General features: G+C 26.3%; 1 protein-coding gene and 1 long non-coding RNA gene across 5 annotated transcripts in view; one reads left to right on the top strand and one right to left on the bottom strand.

Moving 5' to 3' along the window:
• LOC136080829 (mucin-2-like) overlaps positions 1-11,864 on the top strand; it is a 93,594-nt gene extending 81,730 nt beyond the window's left edge. For all 4 annotated transcript variants that reach the window (XM_065798078.1, XM_065798081.1, XM_065798079.1 and 1 more), the window contains one exon: positions 11,560-11,864. In XM_065798078.1, coding sequence (XP_065654150.1) covers positions 11,560-11,690 — 131 coding nt within the window. In that variant the 3' untranslated portion in view covers positions 11,691-11,864. The remainder of the gene's footprint in view (positions 1-11,559) is intronic.
• On the bottom strand, positions 867-7,805 carry LOC136080831 (uncharacterized). The gene is made up of 5 exons (XR_010638679.1): positions 7,524-7,805; positions 1,911-1,934; positions 1,747-1,770; positions 1,634-1,657; positions 867-1,015 (listed from the first exon to the last, which is right to left on the bottom strand). It is a non-coding gene; the product is annotated as an uncharacterized LOC136080831 (long non-coding RNA).
• Positions 11,865-17,482: the final 5,618 nt, after the last annotated feature.

Here is a 17,482-nt window from a genome sequence, read left to right on the forward strand (position 1 = left end):
TATATATATATATATATATATATATATATATATATATATATATACATATATATATATACATATATATATATATACATATATATACATATATATATATATATATACATATATATATATATATATATATATATATATATATACATATATATATATATATATACATATATATATATATATATATATATATATATATATATATATATATAACAAAATATACATATATATATATATATACAAAAATACATATATATATATATATATATATATATATATATATATATATATATATATATATATATATATATATACATATATATGTTAGGTACGTGGACTGATTTTTTTTAATTGAGCATATACTAGAATGTTATATATCATTTGAAAGCCCTTCAATACAGTATTTTAATGGTGAAAAATTATTAAAAACAAATAATTTAAAAAATGTTATGATGTTTTAGTAGCAAATTTTCGATTTGGATTTATTGAAGTAACTGGTTCCAAAATTTTTTTTTTTTTTACTGAAAATGTTATAACTTTGTCAAATCTTATCCAAATGCCTATACCTTGGTATCAAAAGATAGATGTAAGAGTAGGTTACAAGTTCACATAACTCTATAAAAAAAAGGGGTGTCTAGGGGGCCAGAGATGGTACCGGAACACCATCATAACCTTAAAAAAAATACAAGTTTTTCTCATGAAAAAGTGTTTTTCTGATAAAATTTGTTATCTTTATACATAGAAAGTTAATCAAATTTGCTTCCATTCCATTTCCAAATATTAGTGGTCTATTTTAGATTAAAGTGTGGATGTATTTGTTATGTTTTAACACCCTCGTAGTGAAATGTTACTTTCTTATAAATATGTTAACCTAAAAAACATTGATTATATTTATGCTAAAAAGTTTAAATTACATTCTCTTATTTTACAGCATATACAAGTGGTGCATAAATTGACATTAGAGGTGGGACATGTGCCACAACCAACGCATCCCTCCTCCACTCGCCCAGTCTTATCCAACCTAAAAAAAAATTTAAAAGATATTTGAAAATAGGTTTTAAATTGAGTTTATTGAAAAAGAGAAATAAGTATTTAAAATTATCTTTTTACTAGGTTTTTACTAAGAAATAAGGTTTTTACTAAGAAATAATTATTTAAGATTATTTTACTAGAAATAAATATTTAAGATTTAATTGTGAAAGTGATAGACTGAATAATATTAATATTTAATAATATTAATAATTAATATGAACAAGGTATTATTCAATGATAGCTTAAAAAATGTTAACGAAAGTAAAAAATTTTTTCTACTGCACTATGAGGGATAACACTATACTAATGCATTAAATAGTGTATATAAATAGAAACATAAATTCAATAATCATTCAGAAACATTTCTAAATCATAAATTTACAAGCAGAAAGTTGTGCACATGGAACTAAAGATAAAAAAAGTTTTTATAAAATTTCCAATTGATAAGAAAAGAGTGTACATGTTTGCAATTAATAGTTTTTAAACTTACTAGTCATAGTAGTCGCTGAAGATGTAGCTAATGGTTTCAAAGTTGTAATTAAAAATAAATACTGCAATTTCCAAGATATGCATAAACATATTGAAAAGTAAAAATTTGTAAACATACCACTTATAGCAGATGTAGAAAGAACTAAGGTTAAAAAATATTTAATAAAAAATTTATATCTCAGGCGTCGAAAATATATACACATATTAAAAGGTAAAAATTGGTAAACTTACGATTCGTAGAAGACAAAGATGTAACTAAAATTCAAAATTTGTAATAAAAAATAAATATTGCAAATAATGACTTTGAAATTAGTAATCTTTAAAATCTATTCACAGATTAAAAAGTTTTAGCAAATTTTATAATAATTGACATATACAAACTGATACAAACTTACCAGCAATAGGCTGTGTAGATTCGACTAAAAGTAACAAAAAAAATTGTACACTAAATAATTTGAAATTATCGACAGTAAGTTACAAATGTAACAATCGTCAAAACTGTTCTGCTTAAGGTGAAACAACTATGCCAACAAAATGAAAATAAAATATAACTATTAAAATATAAAGATAATATATTTATAAGCAACAAGATGACATTAGGAATAGTTATAAACTTATGTAAACAATAAGCACAGATAAAGATAGTATACAATAAGTAAAAAACATTACCTTAAGTTTTTTAAGTGTTTTTTTGAGGTGGTTCTTTTTATAAACATATATCCACTTGAACAAAAATTTGAATTGAACTTACTACCTGTTAGTGCATCTAAAACAGTTTTATTAAGCTTGTCCTTATTAAATTAAATCTAATAATATAAATCAAAATAATTCAAAATAAGATTTTTATTTGAATCGCCCCCTTATCCGGATTTTGGCCCCAACCGGATTTCGCTTAACAAAAACAAAAAAAAAACCCGAAAAACCGAAATTAGGTACCTAATGTCCACCACCAATTAGACTAATTGCTTATAATCATTTTTCGTTGAAATTTGGCATGTTCATAGAAAATGCATGAAGCAAACTATTTTAATAATAAAAAAGCGGACTCTACATTTCTTCGACTACAAATCCAAGTGACAACATCAACCAAATTTTCATGCAAAATTCTCAGCAAAATACTCCATAAAAAATACAGCAATACACAATAGTTATATAAAAATCAAGCCAAATCTTTCTTCTTTTCAAAAGTTGTCAAGGTTTATATGTTTCTAAAAAGAACCACCTCAAAAAACCGTTTGCCTAAGGTTACCTGAAAAAGTGGTATACTTGGTATAGCACTAATTAAACTAATTGCTTATAATTATTTTTTGTTGAAATTTGGCGAGTAAATAGAAAATGCATGAAATAAACTATTTAAATAATAAATAAAGCGGACTCTACATTACTTTGACCACAAATTCATGAGAGAACATTAACCTAATATTCAGGAGCAAAATATCCAATAAAATGTTTAGTAACCATGCATAAAAGTTTTTAAAAAATCAAGATTAGCTTTTCTTCTTTCCAAAAAGTATCTATGTGTATATATGTTTCTAAAAAGAAACTCCACAAAACTACGTCTGTCTCACGCTGCCTAAAAATGAGTTAAAAAAACGAGAACCAAAATTTTAGCATAAAAATCGGTTCCGTAAATCGCGATTTTCACATACCTATATATATATATATATATATGTATAAATATATATATATATATATATATATATATATATATATATATATATATATATATATATATATATATATATATATATATATATATATATATATATATATTCCGTATTAATAAATATTTAATTTGCGAACAAATTTTTATTGCACCTTCTAATATCGCGTGCAATTCTGTCCGCTGTCTTTATGCTATCTTTCTAAATCGACTACTTCTATCTTTCACTTTAACATATCTTCGTTCTTCCTAAAATCACTTAACTCTTGGTCCGTAGAGCGGGTCATGAAACTCCGTTTGGAGCCGAATTTGTCTTTGCGGTCCTTGGTAATGTGGCCTCTATATGGCAATTAGCCGGAGGAGGATAAACCACAATACCTATATATACATATATATATATATATATATATATATATATATATATATATATATATATATATATATATATATATATATATATATATATATATATATATATATATATATATATATATATATTCTTGGATTTTGATCTGGGTTTTTCTGCGAATTAAATAGGAGGAGCTGATTGCCTCTGTATATATCTTTAGTAAGATTTTAAAATTTTTTATTTTATTTTTGTAATTATATAGCGTTGAAGTTTACAATTATAGCCTAGAAACTTACATAAGTAAGGTTTGTTATCACTTTTTTAGGTATAAACTTTTTAATGTAGTGACAGCTTATAAAATTATAGATATATTTTATGTAAAACATACTGAGATTTTAAAATAAAGAACTAAAAAACAAAACAAAAAATCAAGATAGACAGAGGAAACTAACAAAAATCAAGATAAAAAGAGGAAACAAAAATCAAGATAAACATGGGAAACTAACAAAAATCAAGATAAGAGAATAAAGAAAGTTAAAAAATGTAACTCTTAAATTATAGGAACTATTGAAAAAAATAATCACAATATGTAATGAGTAATATTACAAATAACTTATAGATGATTTTTTATTATAATTTTTAACAATTTATAAAACAAAAGTAAATTTTGTTATATTTGGTAACTATAACATTAAGTATAATTATAAACATAATTATTAATAATTTACGACAAGATTCATAGAGTTTGTCATATTTGACAGTGTTGATAAATGAAGGGTGCTAGTTAACATTTTCAGTGTTTTGAGTTTATTTATGTGTATTATTTATTTTAATAAAAAATTTAATAAATAAATTGAAGTAAATGAAACACAAAAAGACAGCAATAAAGACAAAACTTTAAAATTTTAGAATTTTTTCTACAGAAAACCTAATTTGAATATTAGATTGTAAAGGAGATAATTTTGTTATTCTTACTGATTCACTTTGTTTACTGATTATACGATATAATAGGAAACATCCTTTTTTTCAAAATCCATTCTGAATGCCATAAAAACACTTATAGTTATCAAGAAAGTGGTAGATACATGAATACATTAATTTTACAAGAACTTTGCTGAAGTTTAATAAAAATGTTTTATAGTTATTGCTGCCATGTTTTGAGTCCTATTAATGGGTTGGTTTAACAGATGTAGCTTTTGAAATAATAGCGAATATATTAGTAACAAATGAGAGACAATTTAGAAAGTATTGCATGAATATGGTAAGCATGAAGTATAAGAATAAAGGTTGGAATGTTGTTTGGACCAGTTGTCTTGCTATCATATAGAGAAAGTAACTTTTGTCAGTAGGTTTAATGAATATGGATTCAATGTTTGGTGTTTTTAAATACTTATGGAATTTATGGGTATACTTATATATACTTATGGGATGAAGAAATTTATTTTTGCAGTTAGGCAAATTATAGTAATTAAATTATAGTAATTAGATTTAACTATCATGTAAAATTTAACTGGATCATGTGAAATGGTGTTGTTTCAAGATACACGAGTTGGATATAAGATATCTTCCGAATGTATTTTCAAAAGACATTTAAGGGATATCCATTAATTACGTCAACAAAATAGGGGGAAGAGGGTCTGAAAATTTTGAACAATTGCTAACAAAGTGGAAGGGGAGGTCAAAAAAAGTAGACATCAACAATGTTATTTCTTTTAATAAATTTAATTACCTAAAAAGAGGGTAAAAAGGATGTTTTTTATTTTATTTTCCCTTTAGGAACATGGGGGTTGGGTAATCAAATGTTTGCATATTTTATAGGGAGTCTCTGGAAGTATGGCGAGTTGTTGACATGGAGGAGGGGAGAGGTAAAAATCACCAAAAAGTTGTTTACATAATTAATTTACCCCTAATACCCTTCCATGCAGCCCTCACAATATTGCTGTAAGTAGAAAAGTCTTTAGAAAAATGGTTCTTTTTGCTTTGTTAAATAAGTGTTACATGTAAATTTTTATAGGTTTCGTAAGTTTTTTCAAGATATAATTGACATTTAGATTTTTGGTTTTGATAAAAAAATTCTTAAATAGGGTAGAATGGGGTCATATAAGCCTACTTTTTCAAATTTGACCTATTATTCAGTTACTTTCTTACCCTGTAACCTTTTTTTGAACATTAATTTCCTAAATACTTGTTTCTAAGGTTTAACCCCCTAGAACATATTTTTTCAAAAAAAAACAATCCTCTATCCCACTCATAACAAAATTGTTGTTGTAATTATTTTGAAGATAATTTTACACAATTTCAGGCAATATTTTGCGCTATATTTTCAGCATTTAGATTTTCAGTCGAATCCTGATTGGATTTAACAAAGTTTCAGGGGTTTTTCTTCGAGAAGTTACTTTCCATCAAATGTTTTAAAACTTGGGCATCTTTTAGTTATCCTTCTTTGTTTTATAAGTATAAATGCGAGAATCAGGCTTTCAGTGGTAACTCTTAAGTTTTCAGTAATTTCTAAGGATCTTCTTTTCTGAGACCTAACTAAGAGAACTTAAAATGGTTTTAATAGTGCATTTCGTTGAAAATTTTTCATCCAATCTTACTGTTAAGGTTTATTTGCAATAAATTCCTTTTAAACCATTTCTTGTGACAATTTATAAATCTCCATCTTTGTCGACCTATTTCATTTCATTTCTTTTAAATGTCTTTCATAAACGTTTTAGTTAAACTAATAGGATTGTGCTCGGGATAACAATGAAAAATCAGTACATGAATTTCAATTTTTGAGTTCTCACTTATTAAACATAATAATTCTCCTCTAAACAAGTAATCAAAATTTGTTTTTCATACGAAAGCCTGATCTCAAAACAATTACTGTTATGTGTCAATTGTAAGGGGGGTAAGATGGGAATTTTAGTCCTAACCTAATAAATGGGAAGTGGCATATCTTAATAAAAGGGTTAGTGGGAATTATTTTACAAATCACGCTTAAAACAGTTCAATTCTAGTGTGGTTTGTAGTCATTTTAACAGCGCTTTTTTTAACAGCTGTTTTATCATAATTTCAATATTCCTTTATAAGTTTTATACTATGTTGAGGAATAAATTAAAAGCTAACTTTCGACAAATCAAGATCTATGAGATTTTTTTTGATTGACAATTTGGTTGATAATTCTTCAAAGTCTGATAGACCTGAAAGTTTTTGTTTTTATCAGTGACTGATATGATTTTTTCTAATTTTTAAGGCCAGTTCAAACTAGTTTTTATTACACGTGTTTGTCATGATCCAGGCGTAAACTGAATACATATTTATTTCCTAGGCAGTTTTACTTAAGTTTAAGACGTGTTTTTTGAGGTTTTATATTCAAATTTAAATGTCGTGTGGTTTTATCACTAGTTTCATATTCTTTATGAAAATTTAGTATAACATAAATAAAACTATCAGTATTTTAACTGGTGTTTTTGCGAAATAGTAATAAATAATTTCATGGAAGTGAAACCATTTATGGAACGTGTTATTTATTTTTGTTTTAGAAGGTTTTAAACATGCAACAGAAACAAAGTGTAACTTTTTTCTGAGTTGTGCCTGTTGAATGACTGATTCAATTTTTGGTCTTATAAAAATGAATATTTAAAAAAAACATTGTGCATAGTAATTTTAACAATTTGAACATAAATATAAACATAAATATAAAATCTTCCGCCAAGAACTAACTTTAATAAAAAATATCAAGTAGGTAATCTAGAATAGTAAAACTGAGAATGTTTTGCTATGCTAGATCACTGTATGCTACAGTGATTTAACATATATAGCTCTGGACAATGTATTTAAATAATTGAATCAGTTGACTCTTGTTGATAATCTTGAGTACAAAGCAATTTGCTACAAATTTCAAACTTCTTAATCAATTTTTTAACAATAATACCTGCAATATAACTGGCAATTCAAGAATCATCTAATAAACTTACACAATCAAAAGAAAGAATCATCTAATAAACTCACACAACCAAAATCTTTTTCTTGGATCTGCTCCATCAAGGATATAATATTCTTCTTATATTTAACAGCATTGGTATCATTTTTAAAATTATAAATACTTTTTATTAAATTTTTTATTTGAATTGTTCTCTCACTGAATAAAACATCTTTAAAACTGACAAGGAATCTTGAATTACTTATTTGACAGTTTTGCCCAAATCTTCATTCTAATAGATCATTTAAAAAATGAAGTTAATTTGTATAAATTTGTACTTATCTTCCAACAGATCTTAAATTATTAAAGCTAAACGCAAAAATAAATGTGAAAAAGTTTTTGATAGTAAAATGCATAAGTCTTAGCAATAAAATGATAAATTTGCAACGATCTGTAACGCATTATATATACAAATTGAAGAGAAGACAATTTTTTAATGATAAAATGTGAATTGTAGTTTTCCAACACACTCCTTCTCGTTTACATACTCTAGTGCGTTACTATAAACCAAAGTGTTAAGGAAGCAGGAAAATTTTTATAAAAAACGATTTTGTTTTATTTTTATTTTTACGGCATTCTATTAATCCTTTGGTTTTGAACCTCCACTCTAAAAAATTGTTCTTTTCTCATGTTTGACATTTATTATATATATATATATATATATATATATATATATATATATATATATATATATATATATATATATATATATATATATATATATATATATATATATATATATATATATATATATATATATATATATATATATCACGGCCTACTTAATAACAGGCCTGAAAGACGCGCAAAAAAAAAAAAAAAAACTGTAGGCGGATATTTTGTAAACAAATATGTCGATTTAAACAATTTTGTAAACAAATAAGTTGAGTTAAAATTTAAAATTCGCTACACTAGCTGCTAAATTGCTTGTTTTCAAATTTTGAGAGCTGTTTATTTTAAAAACCTTTTACAATAAGATAACATTTTTTAATCGATTACTAAAAAAAACAACACTTTTCTTTAATAATATCTTTTCAAATTTCACAAACCCTACAACTTCACAAAACATATTTTACATACATTTACATTTCTGCTCCGCAATGATCATTTTTGTGACAATTTAAGTACTTTTAAAGCTGGTTCTTTTGTCGATCGAGGTGAGTAAAGCTTGCTATAGTTGTTAAATAATATGTTAGATAGTATTTTTCCATGAAACTTATCTATGTTTTCAAATCCATAAAATTCTGCTACCATCATTGTTATATTTATAAAACTTGTCCTACAAACTGATGACATGATGTGATGAAAAAATACATAGCAATAAATCACCCATTGACACATATTGTCTCCAGGTATCTTCAAGCCTCCTCTGTTGATTTCTTTAGTAAATTCTCCAAATTCGTTGTAATAGAACTGCGTATCATATTCATCTACATCATTTCTACTGATGTATCCTGCAATATAAACTAAAGCCATTTTTACAGACTTAGACAAGGCTAACTCCATATTTGAAAGATTATGAAACACATTGAAGGTATTGTCATCATTTAGCAAAAATCCACATTTCAAACAAGCATGTTCACAACATGTTTGAATTCCATCAAAATCTGTGTTTAAATCAAGGAGAAGCTTTGTTTTCTTAATGTTTACTTTTTGTAAAACTTGTTGAACATTAATAAAATATGTTCCACCAGAACCTTGACGTAGCTTACTGAACATTTTTTCAATGGGATCACTAGAAAAATTTCCTAGACATACATATTCGTGTGAAGTGCTGAGGAGATGCTTAGTTAACTCAACCAGTCCTCTACTCGTGTATGCAAGAGCAAGAGCAGTATCTTTGGTAAGTTGTTTTACTCTTTGTCCTTGTTTTTTAGGAACCATTTTTTCAAACATACTTGCTATATCAAGTAAAAAATCTAATCGTTGATCGTTAGGGTTATCAAAGACAGCCCTTTTTAAGTCTTTAGTTTTAACGTCTTCGAACTGACTTTTTACATTTAGGATTTTGAAAAAGTCTACAATTTTTTCTATAAAATCAACAGTTCCACCTGAATCCTGAATTTCTGGATGAATTTTTAATGCAGTTAACGTTTCAACACAAAAAATCTTAAGACATAAAGCAACATTCTGTCGTTCTATAGGTTTTGGACAGATAGAAATTTCATTAAGCTTTGATAGTTTCACAATAGAATTATTTTCTAACTCAACCAGCTTCTTCAAGTCAACCCACTTTGCAGTTTTTTCAAGGCCGCAGTCAGAATACTTTAACTCTTGCATTTTTTCAGTTAACCAATTGTTTCTGATAGATTTGATTAGATGTACATAATCATAGAGCAAAAAAATGTTTTCAGTTGTGCGCCATGGAGAAATCAAATTGAATTTTTTAAAGAATGATTGATTTACTTTATTATTATCACATAAAATTGCAACAGTAATGCCATTACATGAACGAATCAAATTTAACATATTTACAACTTGTTCATATTGAAAATCAGCACTTAAACGATACACTGGCAGTGCTTTGTACAAAAACCTCTTTCCTCCTAATAATGAGCAAATCATAAAACTCAAAACAGTGGTTGCAAAATGTTCTGGATTATTTACTGCTTTTCCAAATAAGTTACCTCCTTGATACGTTAGTTGTGGTTTTACATAAACTTCATCGATTATAATAATTACATTTTTTTGACGAGGATCTTCTAGTTGCATAAAATATTTGTTGAGGAAATCAAAATTCTCTAGCTTACTAACCTTAGATATAAGTTTACCAAGTGTTACAATACTTGGCATTTCATAGTCATCTCTAATACGACTGTAAAGAGATCTTGAAATTGAAAAATACTCAAAAGCCCTACTTAGAATTTCTGGAGAATATTTTTTATTACCAACAAATGTTAATGCATGCATGCTAACAACTTGTTGTAGGATAATGTTTTTTTTATGATCCATTTCAACGGAATGTAAATATCTAATAGCTTCTAAAATTTGTAAGAAAGATGTAATTTTATGTATTCGATTACTGCACAGTGGTATAATAGAGCATCTAGATCCAAAATGAAAACCTTCAAATCGCATATCAATTTTAACTTTTAAAAGAAACTGTGGAATAGCAGAGGTATCAATATAATCCTTACTTTGGATTATTAAACCATCATCCACTGTAAAAGATGTTACTGGAAATGGAATAACTTCTTTGCTTACTTTTAGGCAAAGATCATCAAAACAACTAATTTCATACAAATCCAAGTGAGCTGAAATTTCATCAGGTTTCATGTTACGCGTAGATGGTAGTGATTTTGTTGTTGTTCTTTTTGTTGGTGGAGGTGTAGGAATTTGACTTTGAAATACACAGATGAAAATAGTTGGTGGATTTAAGGGACGAATTTTACCATGAATTTGACAAGTTTCATAATTAACTGGCCAATGATTTTCACAAATGAATGTATTTGGACTATTTGGAATGTTTTCTCTTGGAATAGATCTAATCCATCTTTCTCTTTCTTGAGGATTACGGTTTTTGTTTGGTAATCGAAAAAGTTTAACTTTATGTTCTTTATCATAGTTTCCTCTACAACCAGTCACACAACATTTAAAAGGCATGATATAGTAATTTTTGTTTTGAAAGATTACTAAATACATAAAATACAAATAAAATAATATTGACTATCAAATAATTATAAGCAATTGATTTTAAATATATATTGTGTAGTATATCATATTATGTAAATACATTACTGCATTATATCTATATACATGACTGAATATATATATATATATATATATATATATATATATATATATATATATATATATATATATATATATATATATATATATATATATATATATAAACACTAAAAATATAACTAAAAAAACCACAAAACTTTCTCCATTTTTGTTTTGACAAACATCCGCCTACAGTTTTTTTTTTTTTTTGCGCGTCTTTCAGGCCTGTTATTAAGTAGGCCGTGATATATATATATATATATATATATATATATATATATATATATATATATATATATATATATATATATATGTATATATATATATATTTAATAGAAGATTATTCTTGTCCCTGTTTACTATCATTTTGTGTGAACCACTATAAAGAAAGGTTTTGTTCAATTGTATACCAGTCGTGTGGAAATATAAGCAGTTCAGCACTTTCATCTACAGCTAGATCAGCATAACTTTTTAAAACTGGAAAAATATATTTTTTTAATAAAGTATTGTGCTAATTTTTTTAATTTGTTTTGTTAATATTCTATTTGTTTTATTCGTTTTGTTAATAATAATTTTATTAGTATTTATGGAATTGTAAATTTTTTTTGTAAATTTTGTTATTTATGAGTCAATCTTTTTAATCAGTATTTTTCGTTTAATCTTTGACCTGCCGCAAATAAAGCCCTTAGTTACAACAGCCCTTTTACTTACAACAAGTTACATCAGCCATTAGCTGATGTGTATAATTTAAAGCAAATAACATGAACTGATTCTTTATGTTGTTTTTTTTTTTGCTTTTTTTTTTTTTTTTGCGACACGTGTCGTGACATGTTATTTGCTTTAAATTATATACATCAGCTAATGGTTAATGCAACTTGTTGTAAGTAAAAACGTCACCTGAGGGCTTTTTTTGCGGCAGGTCAAAGATTTTTTTTTTGAGGGCTTTATTTGCTGCAAGGTCGAAAATTTAGTTATGTACGTAGCTAAAGGAATAGAACAAAGTAATATCGGGACTAGAACAAAGTAGGGGAGAAGGGGACGTTCTTGAATTCAAACTTAATAAAATTAAATAGCTGTCACTTTTCTTTCTTGAAATATGACTTAAATTAGACAATCTATTTTATTGGTTCGTTTTTAGAGAGAAAACGTAAACATTTTGATATAAAGTTGTGAGATTTTTCTGATCGCGTTTCTAGCAAGTAACAAGTTTTATGAAGATGTTATTAATGCTGTAATCCAAATTGTAGAGTATTATAAATGACAGAACCAAGCTGCAAATATAAATATAAAACGTAACACTTTATGTTACCGAATGAAGAGGTATAAAAAAGATTTATTATCCAAAATCAATCTATGGAGCACAATTAAGTATGCTTTTTCAAAAGTATTTAATAACGATGAGGAGAGTATGATGAAAGACTACCTTATAAAAAGGTCTAAAATAAATTATGGCTTGACATACAAACAAGCAAGAAAATTAGCATTTCATTATGCAATCAAATTTAAAAAATGTCCAGATAAGTAGAGAGAAAATGAGCGAGCTCGTATAGAGTGGTTGAAGGGTTTCATGAAGCGGCATAGTAAATTTTCATTTCATAAACCTGAAAATACAAGTTTGTCTTGTTCAACAAATTTTAATCAGCCATTGTAAATAAATTTTTGGCTACTATGAAAAGATTTTTAAAAAAACATAGTTTCACTCCTGATAGAATATTTATTATTGATGAAACCACCGTATCAACAAATGTTACTACCACATGAAAAAAAACAATTTGGACAATGTGTCTTCCGAACAAGGGCAGCTAATTATTATGAGCGGTATAGGAAATGTGATAGAAATTTTTTTTCCACCTGTCTTTATATTTCCCAGATCAAGGTTTCATAAAAACAATGTGAAAACAGTTTTTTGTAAAACTTGCCAGTGCACGTTTTACAAAAAACTTCTCATTACCAACGCTTTGGTGTACATCAATGCGTTGTCACGTGTCTTCAGCCTTATCAAAGTTTCTGTTCAAGCTAGGTACAGTTGGTACAGTAAATTAAAAAAAAATTTATTTGAAATTTGCGAATTGGAACTATGAACAATTTTGACGCATTAACTTAGAGTGTTTTCTATGTTTGTTTTCAATATTGTATAATTTGAAACGGTTTTATATACGGAGATTTTTAGACGTTACATTTAAGATAATTGATTAAAAATTCGAAATGTAAAAGAAAGTCGAAGGTATGAATAAATAAAAGTGAGGATTGTCTGAATTTTGTTAAGTCACACTAAAGATAGAGAAAAAAAAATTAATACCACTGAAAACTAAATCAATATTTCTAGGTATGCAACTTGAAAGTTTTTGTTATATTGCTAGGTATGCGACTTGACAATAAATAATTGTTAAAAATACATAAAATGACAATAAAAAAAAAATTTAGATTTTTATTTGCATTTTTGTATATACTCTACTAAACCAACATCAAATATAGTTAAGATACTTGGAATTGGATTGGTTAAAGTAACAAATCATAAAATTGTACATTATAAACCATCGTTTGTACATAAGATACCATTAGATTGTGATTATACATTAGCAAGGTTGGGGTCAAATACGTTTGATCAAATACAAATACAAATTCAAGTTGAATCTAGATTTCCAAATTCAAATACAAATATATTTAATTGACATTATATAAATAAAAATACAAAGTTTATTTAAAGTTACAAATACAAAGTTTATTTAAAGTTACAAATACAAATACAAAATTTATAATACATTATATAAATACAAATCCAAATTCAAATACAAAGACAAATTTGTACTTATGGTTAAAAAAATATATAAAGATTTTTTTAAGACAAGACTAATAAAGTTATCTACTAAATAAAAGAATGAAAACAAGTCTTCTAAATAATGTCCCTAAAAAACAAGTTTTTATTTTATTTTAGTGTTCAAAAATAAAAATAAAACAACAATGAACCTAATGATATTTCCAAAAATAAACCTGCTTAACCTAGTTTATTGAATTGCAATAACATTTCAATCAAATACAAATATTTAAAAAAATTTTTAATCAAATAATCAATTTTTTAATCAAATAATTTTAATCAAAAAACCTACAATATAAATACAAATACACCAAACTACCCCATTTTTACCAAATACAAATTCAAATACAAATACGTATTTGACCCCAACCCTGTAGATTAGATACTATCAACTATTGTTGTGAAAATGGAATGGTAGCTTTAACATTTCCGGGTCATTGCACTCATCTTTCCTCTATTTTTCTAAGCTGTTTTTGAATTAGTTTTCATTGACAACTGTATGTAACACATATAATACTATTAACATAAAGTTGTTATACATTAGGTTCCCAGCACATCTGATAGTATAACTACTAAAAAACAGGATGGTACGAGTGATGAGCAAAACTAACAAATTATTTCTAATACCCTACAATCAAACCACACCTGAAGCTGTAAGATCATTTCAAAATAAAATAGTAAAATCCGAATAGTGTCGCAAATAGTAAATATATATGAATATATATTTATATATATATATATATATATATGTATATATATATATATATATATATATATATATATATATATATATATATATATATATATATATATATATATATATTAACAGAGTATGATAGAAATATAGACAGGGTTTATGGTATGAAAAATGGAAAACTTTTAAATCAGGCTCTTGTAGTTAGAGTTAGAGTCCTGGCAAATAAATGGAAACAACCAATAGCTTATTTTTATAATAATTCATAACAGTATCAACAGCTGACTTGGCTTCTTTACTACGTGAAACCATTTCTAAGGTTCGAGAAACTGGTTTACATATTAGATGTGCAGTTTGTGATCAAGGATCTACTAATAAGCTGCCTTACGTTTGCTTGGGTATTCCAAAAATTTACCATACTTTTTTAATCCTTCCAATGATATAAATATTCATGTTATTTTTGATCCTCCGCATTTAGTAAAAAGTACCAGAAACAATTTACGAAGACATAACATGGACATTAATGGTGAAACTGTTTCTTAGCAACACATCCAGTCTCTGTACAATTTAACAAAAATTAAACTCTGTGCGTCGAGCGCCAAAACTAACAGATAGACACTTAGACACTGGTTCTCTGTGAAGGTCAAACTTGCCACTCAAGTTTTTTGTTATCAGGTTGCTTCTGCATTATATTGGTGCTCTAATACAAATTTAGTTCTTTTAAGTGTATTACCAACAGCAAGATTCGTCGAACACATAGATACTTTATTCGATATATTGAATTCTTATAAATTATATGCAGATAAACCAGCTCGTTGTGCTCTAACTTTAAAAGGAGCCAGTATTTCTCACTGGAAGAGTTAAAGCATTGGATTGAGAAATTGAAATTTTGTAATGTTAGAAGTCAAGCAAGTATATCATGTCTCACTGGGGTTGAAGTGTCACAATTAATAGTTTTCCAACCTTAAGGTGAGAGCTACTTTCTGAAGGTTTTTAGTTTGTTTGTACTTCTCGTTTTAATCAGGACTGCATTGAGAATTTTTTTCAATTATTCGAAGCAAAGATGGTTGGAATGACCGTCCAAATGTTAGACGATTTCGAGCTGCTTATCGAAATGCTTCATTACTTTTATCTGTAGTAAAAAGCAAATCCAATAGTTTCTGTATAAAGGATTCAAATTTTGCGAATTTTTCTAAATGATTTAATGAAGGTTTATAATCAAAAAACCACTAATTATGGAATTTATGAAAAAGAAAATAAACAGAAATTTACTGGAAAAAAATTTTATGTAACCAAAGAATTAAGCCCTTTTACACATTGCTCGATGGCTTATTCAAAAGGTTAATTTATGTCATAGGTGTGCAGATGTGCTCTTTCTTAGTTCAGATGAAAACCCATCAGCTTTTATGTCACTAGTTTGTGAAATGGAAACAACTTTTATGAAATTTATTGATAAAAATATCTTGAGATGACTGGCCATGATTCTCATCAATAAAATCTTAAAATAATGTCATTTTCAGTTTTGGCACAATCAACAAGAAGAACATGCGCTTTATTTGGAAAAAAACATTGTTCTGTTTTTTGTTATTACAAGAATTATTTATTTCAAAAAATTTTTAAACAGACATAAACCCACGCAATAAGTCAAATGCAAAAAAGAATGCACGTACTCTTCATAATTAATATATTAAGATACTATTTTTTTTTTTTTTTTTTTATAAGATCTGCTAATAACTTTAAAAAAAATTGTTATGTTTTTTGTTATTACAAGAATTTTTTATTTCATATAATTTTTAAACAGGAACCCACCCAATGAGTCCACCCATAAGTCAAATAAATCCACCCAATAAGTCAAATTGCAATTTTAAAAATATTGTACGTATTGCCCTTTGATATATTATGATATTATTTTTTTCAATTTAATTCTTTGTAATGAGACTTTCTTGTCTTATAATGTATAATATTAATAACTTTTGTTAATGTATATAGTTAATAACTTTTGTTAATGTATAATGTTAATAACTTTAGGACATCCCAGAATGCAACTTTGATCAATTAACAGGAGTTTTGCGAAGTGGATAGGTTTTGCATCATATTGTCGTCAATAAAAAAATTTTAAATTTTTTGACAACTTTTGCTAGGTATTATTCAGTTAAACCAACGATTTTAAAAAAAAGATGTGTTTTAAATGAAATAAGTTGAGGATCAGTCAAACTACTATAAGAATTTGAATTGACCTTAAACCACCTGCGTACTACTCAGTGACTAGTAAGTTAATGTTTTACTAAAACAGCTCAACTACTGTGATTTGCTTTAAAACGTTATGGCTTCATATTTGCAACTTAATAAAATTGTATATTATTTTACTATTTATGAATGAATGTAGTTGGTTTCATTTTTTTAGATACAAATAAAAAGTCGCTCACTATTTAAAGTAGAAAAAATTATCTGAAAAAGAGTTTGCATTTATTAGCTACATAAATATACTACAACTTTTTTAAATGTTGATATGCATATTCTTTTTTACAGTAACGACTTTTTAGAAAATTTAAAAAATAACTCTTGGTTTTTAGCTACGCTATTGGGTGCTATGCAATATAGTTGCACTTATTTAGAGTGTTGAATCATTACAATCGGTATAAGAAGTTTATAAAATGATTTTTGTTAAAAAGAATTTGTGATTTCAAACCCACTAGTAAGCATTAAAAACATGATTTTTTCAATCTTGATATATATATACTTTTCAATCT

The sequence above is a fragment of the Hydra vulgaris genome, chromosome 05 (assembly GCF_038396675.1).
Source record: "Hydra vulgaris chromosome 05, alternate assembly HydraT2T_AEP".
NCBI lineage: Eukaryota > Metazoa > Cnidaria > Hydrozoa > Anthoathecata > Hydridae > Hydra > Hydra vulgaris.